The 11,419-nt window shown below is 49.6% G+C and overlaps 3 protein-coding genes across 3 annotated transcripts in view; all 3 read left to right on the forward strand.

Annotated features, from left to right (window-relative positions):
- Nucleotides 1-11,419, forward strand: part of LOC135826013 (uncharacterized) — a 69,706-nt gene that overhangs the window by 51,116 nt on the left and 7,171 nt on the right. The window lies entirely within an intron of this gene.
- Nucleotides 5,867-9,847, forward strand: LOC135825990 (G-protein coupled receptor 157-like). Its single transcript, XM_065338627.1, has 3 exons — nt 5,867-7,041; nt 7,951-8,148; nt 8,399-9,847. The coding sequence occupies exons 1-3, from the start codon at nt 6,274-6,276 to the stop codon at nt 8,771-8,773; spliced, it is 1,341 nt and encodes a 446-aa protein (XP_065194699.1). The 5' UTR covers nt 5,867-6,273; the 3' UTR covers nt 8,774-9,847.
- The window catches only part of LOC135826022 (GPI transamidase component PIG-T-like), a 14,179-nt gene continuing 13,063 nt past the window's right edge, over nt 10,304-11,419 (forward strand). The window contains exon 1 of the mRNA XM_065338660.1: nt 10,304-10,581. Within this exon, the coding sequence (XP_065194732.1) occupies nt 10,410-10,581 (172 nt within the window). The 5' untranslated portion in view covers nt 10,304-10,409. The remainder of the gene's footprint in view (nt 10,582-11,419) is intronic.

Here is an 11,419-nt window from a genome sequence, read left to right on the forward strand (position 1 = left end):
ACATGTATCATATCAGTCTATGTACATGTCTGTAGTACTAGTAGTAGAAAGAAACGGTACCAAGTAGATCTACAAAATTAATGATTATGTGCCGGGCGCAGTCACACAACCACGGCGCGGCCGTACATCTGGTAGATCTACAATAGTCATTGGCATTGCATACTAGCGGGCCGTAGCGGCACACATTACCGCAGCAGTTTGACCGCGCATGATCCCACTTCCGTCAAATCCCCGCCGCCCAACGCGCCCATCTACGAATGGGCACTAACTCTGTGTGTCAGGACCAGACCAGGGAGTCGCATACCGGACTCCCTGGTCAGGACTCACTCAGCCTCAGGGCCAGTACAGTCAGTGCATACAGTTGGCGACCAGTGTACATGTACTGGTGTCCGGACCATGGTGTCAGAGCCAGGGAGGCTAGATGGCGTAGGCCTAGGCCAGGCTAGGGTCTGAGTAGGGAGTTGTAAAACTAAAAGCTTTCAGTTTCACAACTTCTTGGTGACACCAAACCCCAGCCAAAGACAACAAACACACGCATGGTCAACACTCACACCATCACTGTAAAACCGTAGCAAATGTACATGTAACAACTGATCACTGATAGTGATACTGAGCGCGTCCATCCATACCTACTCTCCGCGGCACTGATGCCGTGATGGTAGAGATCTACAGAGCACGACACCAACCGCAGCAAAGCAGAGCGCATGGCCGAACACTTCACAGACAAATGCAGTTTAGGGGCTAACGACCTATCCGCCCCATTTCCTCACGTCCGACCACGCACTAACAGCAGCCTAGCGCCTCTGCACCGTCCGGTTTCGCGACACCACAGTCGAGCGAACCCTCCGCCAGCTCAACCCCTCCAAGGCTACTAGTCCAGATGGGATACCTGCCCGCGTCCTGAAAGCTTGCTCTGCAGAAATAGCACGGCCGCTTTCAAAGCTATTTACATGCTGTCTTCGCTCCGGCATCCAGCCACAACAGTGGAAGGTTGCAAACGTTGTTCCAGCCCACAAGCGCAAGTCAAAATCGTCGCCATGACGCCATCCAACTATCGACCAGTAAGTATCGCTACTGAGCATCCTCTCCAAGGTCATGGAGACTATGGTCAACAGGGCAATCAGCAGCTTCATGGAGACAAATATAAATCAGGTCCTGTCAGAACGCGGCTTCCGTCGCGGCCAAGGACTGTCTGTACATGTCGATCACCTCGCGCAGAAAGCCCGACAAGCAATTGGTACGCTATGGCGGCATGGACATGGCTTGACAGTGAATTCCCGCCGCACTTGGTACATTGGCATGATTCAGACCACACTCTGCTATGCTAGCAACGCCTTCTACCCAGCTCTTTCTCAGCATGCACTCGGTCGTCTGGAGCGTATGGCCAAGGCAGGGTTCGGTCTATTTTGCTGGCACCAACTGCTACCCCTACCGCTCCTTTGCTTGCACAGACACGCATTCTTCCTCTTGTCCACATAATTATATAGGCTAAAACTATTAGTATTCGTCCATAGCTGTATATCCAGTCTGCTACAAGTCCCCTTTTCGACAATTTCTTTAGTCTAATTAATAGTGCATGCCCGCCTATATTAACCGCCGCATAACTCGTGGTCATTCCTTCAATCTCCTGCAAATACCCTTCCTGCTGTATAGCCGATCGTCAATCCAGTTTGTGGGAAGCGTATTGTGGAACAGTCTCTGGGCCGAACTTCGATCCATTGGAGAGAAGAAGCTGTTGCGTGATGCATTGCGCTCGCAAGATCTCCTTATTCTCCCAGTTGCCTAAACCGCTTTTTGTACTGTGCCAAAGATCTGGATCTTACTCCTGCTGTACTACATTATCCTCTCCATTCTATCTCCCTTCCGTGCCTGTTTTTCTCCCCTCCCCATTTTCTTTCTGCCCTCTCCTCTTCTAAGTTCCTTACTTGCTAAACTGATTTTATATGATTCTGGGCTGATTTGAATCATATTATCTTCCTTATTGGCCATGGGCCATCGTGGAAAAAATTAAAGCTGTGTGGACCCTGGCTAGCGCCAGACGTTACTGAAGTAACGTCTTCTGCATAGCTACGGGAATAAAGAATAATAAGTCGTCTCCTTGTGAGAAGGCACCATTGCCTGTTTGGTTGAACGACTATGAATAAAAAGCACAACAACAACAACAACAACAACAACTGTCAGTGCAGCAGACCTGGCTGCTGACCGCTCTTCACCACCAGTGGGTGCACACCGCAGGCGATAAAGGGGCTTCTCGAATGCTGGCCTTCGACACTGCTGAAGCATTTGACCGCGGTGTCACACCCTGGTGTATTGCACAAGGCCTTAAGGCTAGAGTGTATGGCATCTCGGGAGACCTGCATCGGTGGCTCCAAGACTACCTCTGCAACTCAACGACGTCGAAGACCACCTCCCAATCGGCTCCAATCTCGCCTCATTCGCCGACGATACAACCCTATACTCCGAAATTGCAACTCTCGCTGCTGTTCCTGACAACGCTAGAGCACACCAGGCTGCTGTTGACCTCGTATCCAGTTGGGGCTCGGATTAGAAAGTGCAGTTCGAGCCAGCCAAATCCTAGGCCCTTACAATCTCCCACCATCGTCGTGACTGGCCAGTACCCCCCCCCCCCCCCCATTCATTGTCTTCGAGCTCCTGTTGAGGAGTAGCCCTCCATCAAAATACTCAGCGTCACGTTTGACCAACAGCTAAAATTCAGCCAGTATCAGGACCGTTGCAGTCCGAGCAACACAGAGACTTGGAGCCTTTTATTTCGCTTGCTGGCATGCAGGCGATTACCTGACTCCTTGTTTGTATTTGTATTTTCTGGATTCTCCACAGGCCTTAGCCTAAATCGAGGGAGTCTCCCTGCTGGCCAGTGTCACACTGCATTGGCCAGCAGGGAGTCGTAAAATACAGGTATTTTACAACTCCTTGCTGGCCGCTGGCCACAGTACGTGTCATACATGTACCGGTACCAGGGAATGATCACCCTACTACGTCATTGTACCTTTTTTTGTCTGCAACCGGCTAGCACAGCAGCTGGCGCGATGGCATGGCACTGAGCTGTGCATGGTCGACCAGGCATGACCAGACAGATTGTACTGAGTAACAGACTGCTTGATGACTGACGCAGTGTGACAATACATTCATCACGAAGTCTTTTGTATTCTCCACAGGCCTTTATCAGCCTAAATCAAGTAAAGCCTACTAAAGGGAGTCTCCGGTATCTCCGTGATGATAGCTGGACAACAGTCGACAGCCGAGCTAGCAAGGCTAGATGTAATACTATTACTTTAGTATTAGCAATAATAATTAGGGCTCAAACGGTCACGGTTTTACCCCTGACGGTTAACTGCTAAGCTAACGGTCGGTTAACCGGTTATAACCTATAAGCCACGGCAATCCTGCGGACTCTTTTTTAACCGTATATTTGACTATACTCATTCAAAAATGTACCCTATTCAGTACAACGCACACATGTACATTCTCTTGCATGCTCATTCATACATACTCTCACACCAAGAGACCAGATATGACCGAGTTGACAGCCCAGAAATTGCGTACGCGTGCGACAGCCCGCGAAAGTGCACACTTTGCAACGACCTGATACTTGAAAAATTGACTGAAAAGTTACTGCGTAACCGTTATCTTTATCGGTTAACCGTTAATTCTTCGTAACCGGTCTGCAACCGGTTAATCGGACTAATCGTTTGAGCCCTAATAATAATAACCTTTAATAGTGCTAGCAAGAGTGCATAGGATTATCATTTTCATAGGTGTTGTTTCTTCTCACTCCATTTCTCTTTATTAGTATCTTTCTGGATTGTTTTTCATTAGTACAATAATAATAATAATAATAATAATAATAATACGAAGTAGTGGTTGCGACTTCGGCGATGATTTGTAAGAAAGGGTTTGCTCCCTACACCGGAGCTCGCGCTATTCCGCCGACTTTACTTGACACTTGACTGACTCACGACTGCCATCTAGAGCACACGAGAAGTCCATCGAACCTTCGACTCGGCAAACCTGCAAGAAAGCACCACTCCCTGCTCAATACACAGTGTTTCGGGGAATTCACCCCTCATCAGTTGAGCTTGAGTAGGCTGAGGAAGATTGTGCCTGAAGAGCACCACTTATATAGTGCTCTCCAGGTACAAACATCACCAGGGATACAAACTTACAGAGACGCTCCGCTTCCAGCGCGATAAACACCTCGTGAACACCGTCCAGGAGCGACACTGACTCACGCTGCTATCTGGTGTTCACGAGGTGTTTATCGCGCTGGAAGCGGAGCGTCTCTGTAAGTTTGTATCCCTGGTGATGTTTGTACCTGGAGAGCACTATATAAGTGGTGCTCTTCAGGCACAATCTTCCTCAGCCTACTCAAGCTCAACTGATGAGGGGTGAATTCCCCGAAACACTGTGTATTGAGCAGGGAGTGGTGCTTTCTTGCAGGTTTGCCGAGTCGAAGGTTCGATGGACTTCTCGTGTGCTCTAGATGGCAGTCGTGAGTCAGTCAAGTGTCAAGTAAAGTCGGCGGAATAGCGCGAGCTCCGGTGTAGGGAGCAAACCCTTTCTTACAAATCATCGCCGAAGTCGCAACCACTACTTCGTACTGTTGTGCCCAGCGCGGGCTTGCGACTAGTTGGTTTGGAGGTGACAGCGTTGCGAATGACCGAGGGTCCTCAACGTCTGGTCTCACCGTCCAGGAGCGACACTGACTCACGCTGCTATCTGGTGTTCACGAGGTGTTTATCGCGCTGGAAGCGGAGCGTCTCTGTAAGTTTGTATCCCTGGTGATGTTTGTACCTGGAGAGCACTATATAAGTGGTGCTCTTCAGGCACAATCTTCCTCAGCCTACTCAAGCTCAACTGATGAGGGGTGAATTCCCCGAAACACTGTGTATTGAGCAGGGAGTGGTGCTTTCTTGCAGGTTTGCCGAGTCGAAGGTTCGATGGACTTCTCGTGTGCTCTAGATGGCAGTCGTGAGTCAGTCAAGTGTCAAGTAAAGTCGGCGGAATAGCGCGAGCTCCGGTGTAGGGAGCAAACCCTTTCTTAATAATAATAATAATAATAATAATAATAATAGCACATTTCGCGTAGTAGAGCACACAATAAAGAAATTCAGTGTTTTTCCGCTTCTGTCTTGTGAGCATCATCAGCAAGGTGTAGTAGCTGCTGATACTGCCATTTACTGGTTTCTCCTCGGGTATCGAGCTGCACAGTTTCTTCCTGTCTGTCTTGTCCGCTGCTTGTTGTCGGCATCTGGAAAGGTATTCCATGGTCTTCATTGGCACACCCAGCTTATTCAGCTGAGCGACCAGACTTGTGGCCAGTGTCAACCTTGGCCGTCCACGAGGTGCTTTGTTGCCCTTGTCAAAATAGCCGCTCATGGCTACTTGCGGTGGCGTGTCCGTGTCCATCCGTAGCAAATGACCGGTCATTCGTAGTCGCCTACATGCATCTGTGTCTGATATAGGATAGCTCTTGGTTCTGCGGTATAGGTCGTCGTTTGAGATTGTGTCTGGGTATCGTATAGTATTAGCAATAGCAGGGGGATTATGGACTATGGACTCTTGGTACTATTAGACTAAGTCACTTGTGCAGTTAGTTTGTAAATTGTAGTTGCGGTTGTGTCGTCGTCATGCCCGTGGCCGTTCCACTTCCAGTCTCATGAAACGGTGTCGTTATCAGTGTACGTACATGTACATGACTATACCGGTATGCCAGTACTTTGCACCGACGATCCGTGTTGTCTACTGCATGTCACATGACATTGTCGCATACTATAGCAACCACGAATGCACGAATCGATACACGATAGCCGCGAAGGCAAAAAAATCAACAGACAGGATCAGGATCTAGGACTAGTAGGAGTAGAGCAGAAGTCGTGTGAAGTGAAGAGGAGCCTTGATACAGTTTTCATGACTCGTGAAGTTGTGTTCTGTAGAAACCTCAATAAAGACTACATCAGCATCAGCATCATTATGTCGAGAAGCTGCTAGTACGTGCGTCCCTCGCAGGAGAGCGAACATCATTGTGGTCATACTCGTACCAGTCTAGTCTGAGATAAACGAATCTCAATAAATTAGTAAGGCCCATGAAAGTAAGAATAATTGGAAAAATGTGCTAACTGGCGCTATGGCGTATCGACCATTATGATGGGTGACGCCTGAAGGCGCACGCGAGAGAGAGAGAAAGAAAGAGAGTGGTGCTGTTTGCTAGGCGCGCGGCTCAACGTTTTGCTCAGCGGCAAGCTGGGGGTAGCGATGGAGAGTCAACGCTGGCTATGGCCCGCCGTGCATGCAGCGACTGCGGAGATAGCGACGACGACGGCGACGACGACGACGCTAGAGCAGGTCGTAACCACGGACAATTCCGGAACGGGGGATAGTCCACGGCAGACGACCATCATTGTGGCCGTTTCCAGTCTTTCCATGGCAGGCTGTTTATTCATTATAATGAGCTACGTACTGTGGCCAGACATTCGAACTAGAACAAGACAGCTGCTGGTGTTTCTGAGCCTGGCGGACTTCATGAACAGTGCAGGCAATGCTGCCGGCGCTGCCTGTGCACAGTGGTGTGTAGCTGGAGCAATGAAAACGGGCACGCTCAACTGCCAGCTACAGGCATTCGTCACCACGTACTCGTCGCTGTGTTCGTTTGCGTGGACCGTTAGCATAGCGATATTCCTGTACTGGATGTTCAGCAGCGGTGACGTGGTGCTGGGAGAACGGCGAATTGTCTCATTGCACATATTTAGCTGGGGACTTCCCCTGGCCATAACGCTAGCAGCTCAGTTTGGCGACGCACTGGGTAATGATGATAGCCTGGACAGCTCCGGATGGTGCTGGGTACGCCGGCATCCCGGCACACCACACTTTGCTCCGAGTCCACGCGCCGGTGTGGACCCGATGTTTGAGGATCGCCGTGCTCGCACGTTCTGGCTGCTGATGGGCGGCAAGGGCTGGGAACTGCTGGCCTACGTTTTCACTACTCTATTCTACTTGGCCATCAAGTGTCATGTCTACGGGGAGGTAAGTCAGACTTGCACACTGCACGGCACTGCAGCACATACCTGAAGTTCTAGAGTGCTGCACAGTGTGTCAATGAGACCCGGGCACGCTGCTGCCACAGAGTCCTGTGAATACCCAGGGAACTACAAGTAGTGATCATGAGCCCGGATTTCTTTGACTGCGGTCCGGAGACTGTGGCATGCATACTCCAGCAGTTACACGATGCATTGCAGTAAAGTCATTACGAAAGCACTGCTGGAGCACTGCAGTGCTTTAACAGATGACATTAACTTAAGAGATTGTTCATCTGAGGCCCCAGCCGTTATGTCGCCTTGATATATCATGACATTGGCTTGCTTTACGTGGAGAGATCACCCACGTCGTCTATATAATATATAGACTGCTTTTCTCTGCGTCAAGTAAATGGCTGCTGGTCCTGCTCTGTATCCATTGAGCAACACTGAAGATCTCAGTTCCGGCAGTGGCTTGCCAATGGACAGTCAGCGGCAGCACGGTTGACTGACATGGATGCATGCAGCCCCTATTGTACCCACCACAGCTTGTACATCTCAGTGTCAAATGCCCCCCCCCCCCCACACACACACAGGCACACACGCACACACACACACACACACACACACACACACACACACACACACACACACACACACACACACACAGGGCCGTGTACAGACAACTTCGAAAAATTAGATAACTTGCGGCAGAGGGCAGCACTTGGCAGTCAGATGCATAGCAGCACACGGTGGAGTGCGGCCTCCTGAAGAGTACTATTCCACACTGGGTTACTGAAACGAGTCTGAAAAGTTCAATCTATCGGTATGTCATGAGTTACAGTCAAAATCAACTTTATCATCATTGTTTTCCCGGACAAACTGTACTAACAATTTGGTTTCACATCATTCCTTGCAGACTCATCACGGGCGCCAAAACCTGCTAACATCTGCCGGATTGGCAACTGCTCAGAAGATTGATCGTCGCCTGATCTTTGTGCCCATCATGTTTGTGTTGCTGAGAATATGGGGCACAGTGCGCACTCTCCTGGATATTGCTGACAGCGGGGCGCATCCTGAATCATGGTTCCATAGCAGCACCCTTCGACTGCTCCATGTGAGTCACGATAATCAATACGGGTATTCCTGAACTTGCTACAGGTCTGGCCAGAGAAATCCAATCTCATGATAGTATAGTAGTGGTGCGTTCGAGTACACAGAGCAGTGTTGTGCGAGGCCGGTGAGGCCGGTGAGCACCCATCACACACCGTGATACCGTAACCTTTTACATGTACATTGTATTATATTGCCATATTCACTGGTTCCAGATCACGCCTTTGTGTTGTGTTGTGCTTTGTGCCATATAGGGCATTGGTGACAATTTGCCTGGCTTCTTCAACTTCATCATTTTCTGCTGCTTCTCGCCGAAGGTCCGGTCCAAGTTCCGCACTTGCTGCTCACTGGGTAGTGGCACAAGTCGGAGGCGAACACTTCTGGCCAACCGCCCTGCATCACCAGGTGAGCGCGCCAGCCTTTTGGAGTCGGGCTCGGTGAATGCCAGGGTCAGAACCTCGATCACCGCATCTGGACGATTGACCCCTGAGCCCAGTAGGAACAGTGGCGTAATGGTAGCCAGGATGAAAAACCCAGTTTCGGCGCGAGCATCGCCGTATGCCGCACCCGGTGGTTCCATCAGCTCAGCAAGCTCCATGGCAATTGCTCCTGCTCAGATATCACCCTGACTGATTCTGTATCAGTTCAATGATTGCCTTCCGGTACGACTTTGAGACACTGCTCGCTGCAGCTAGTGTGCTACAAGTAGACTAATTGCTTCAACTGAAGTTCTGAATTTTTGAATCAGACGGTTTGAGTTGTAGTGCATGGCACTGGCTATACTTATAGTGGCATGAATTCCAGTGTCCTTTCGATATGATGTATGACTGGCACTGACTGCCTGTCAACGTGTAGCACCGTGACTGAGCAGTGCAGGCTAGAGTTAGTAAGCTGCACGTCTAGTTGCAAAGTGCTGGTCCACTTTCTTTTCTCATTTCCCGCAGTAATTTTTTTGACTTGATGAGGAGAATGCTGGGCACTCCGAAAGGATTGCCATTTGAAACCTGCATGTATGACTGACACGGTAGAAGGATTCCGCTGCTCATAGGCTCCACACCTAATGGCCGCTGGGGCATCCGCGGCTTTATTATCGCTCTGCTTTCAGTGGAATGTATTCATGTGCGATACCTGGAAAACGAGAATGTCTCTACATGCTGTGCTGGCACAGTTCATGTGGCATCATCGGATTCCAAGCAAATTTTCTTAAATTTTACAATCGTTACAATCATGTATGGGTATTTCAAATACTTTGAAATATATACTCTGCTCCTGCTCTGCTCTATCAAAATGGATAATTTCTTGGCGCCTTTTCTGCATAAGCATTCTTTTCCCTTCAGTCCCCAGTCACGGTCTCCAATGCAAGAGGGATGAAATTGTACTCTTACCATTCACTCCGCAGTCTCTTTATATTCAATGCTCGTCGTACTTTATCAGTGACAGCACCAGAGAATCATACATACATGTACACTCAAACGCCTCTTATCCGGACGCCTCAGATACGGGCACGTCTCTCTACCGGGCACCTTCAGCTTGAGTTCCTATAGCACAAATGCGTCGAAGTTGGGTTTTTTGAACTTTTTTCCGTATGTGGAAGTGCTTATGTTTCACTGCCAACCTATGTAATCCACTCATTTTTATCAATGGGTTCCTTTTGTATCCTCAACATGTGCAATACGTGCCAAATAAACTTCTTCAAAAAATGATATGATACATGGTAGGTGAGTTATTCTGAGATACGGGCAGTGCCCGGTCCCAAGGTGCCCGGATAAGAGACGTCCGAGTGTACTACTATTACTAGCTAGCTATACTCTTGCTAGTAATGAGTCCTGGGGCTTATTTTACTCTTGGTACCGGTAGTACTTGTTGGCACACGTGTAGTTGTCCCTTTGCCCTTGACCACGGAGTTATACTTGGCACTGGGTGGGTGTCTATACAACTCCCTACCCTAGACGGTCAACCGGAAGCATAGCAGCACATACAGTACAGCGCAGGAGACTGCAACCCGTACCCGGGCTATCTGCCCCAGTACCCCCCCCCCCCCCCGGACTCTTTCCAACCCACCCTGCATATGTCTGCTGAGGCCTAAAAATTATAGGGGATTCCCCTCACCCCTCGCTCTTTTGAACTGGCAAACTGCAAGATGCAAGAACGACTTCTTTTTTGTGAGACAGCAACAATTATTATTAGTTTCAAATCAGTGGTCATTCATTCTTGTATTCTTTGCAGGACTCGCGTATTTAGTACGATCCTTTGGAACATGCAGTGATGTGGCGATATTTTGTAGTTTTCCTCGCGTGTCTTGAGCTGAAAGTATCAGCGGAGGGACGTGATTCGTTCCACGAGCAGCTTCTGTTGAAACCATTACCGTCAGGGAAAGTTCTTGCACATTTTCAATTTGTTGTTCAGAGCAACGCAGATTTCAGGCAGGAAGAGGATTGTGAGTAGAAGATGTGAATGGAATTCATTTTGTATTTACGTACAGAGGACTGTATTTGTTTGTACGCTCTGTACGCTGGTACTAATTATATAAAAAAACATATACCATTACACACACACACACACACATACACACACACACACACACACACACACACACACACACACACACACACACACACACACACACACACACACACCTTGGTCCTTGGTAACACTGCCATCAAATGGTCACGTGTCCCCTGTGCAGGGGTCGACAGCACTGAGTTCAGCATTGGATCCAGAAACGCCGCTCTACTTCCTGGACAGGAAATTAGCACAGCTATGCAGGTTGAAACCACGGGATGACTTGCAGCAGCGACCGCAGCCGAGACAATGCGCTCTGCAGCAGGGCAGGGCAACCCGCTGTTTCCGGACCGAGTCTGCCGATGCCACAGCCGAGACCCACGCCACTTCAGCAGCCGAGTTGGAGAGACACTTATGCGAAGCTAGCCCGCCAGCACTCAAGAACCATCTCCCGCACGCATTACATAGTCGGCTGCCGGACTGCTCAGATATGGGCTTCCTCCTCTCGGCCAGGCACTTGTGGCGATTCTTGTATTTCTGGTGGGCGAAAGTACGCTGGCAGACATCGCAGTGCACAGAAGTGTCACGCTGAGCCGATCGCGGTACTGGTTGAGCGGAATACGCACTGCGCCATTTCCCACGCTCCTGGGCGAGGTCGTACCATTCCGTGTGGTCGATGTTCACTGCGGAGAGGTCAGCTCTGACAGAGTCTCGCCACCGTTTCCGAGGACCGCAAGCCGGCCTCGGCGGAAGGAGCGCACCAAACAGGAGCT

This window comes from Sycon ciliatum, chromosome 1 (genome assembly GCF_964019385.1).
Source record: "Sycon ciliatum chromosome 1, ocSycCili1.1, whole genome shotgun sequence".
Classification (NCBI taxonomy): Eukaryota; Metazoa; Porifera; class Calcarea; order Leucosolenida; family Sycettidae; genus Sycon; species Sycon ciliatum.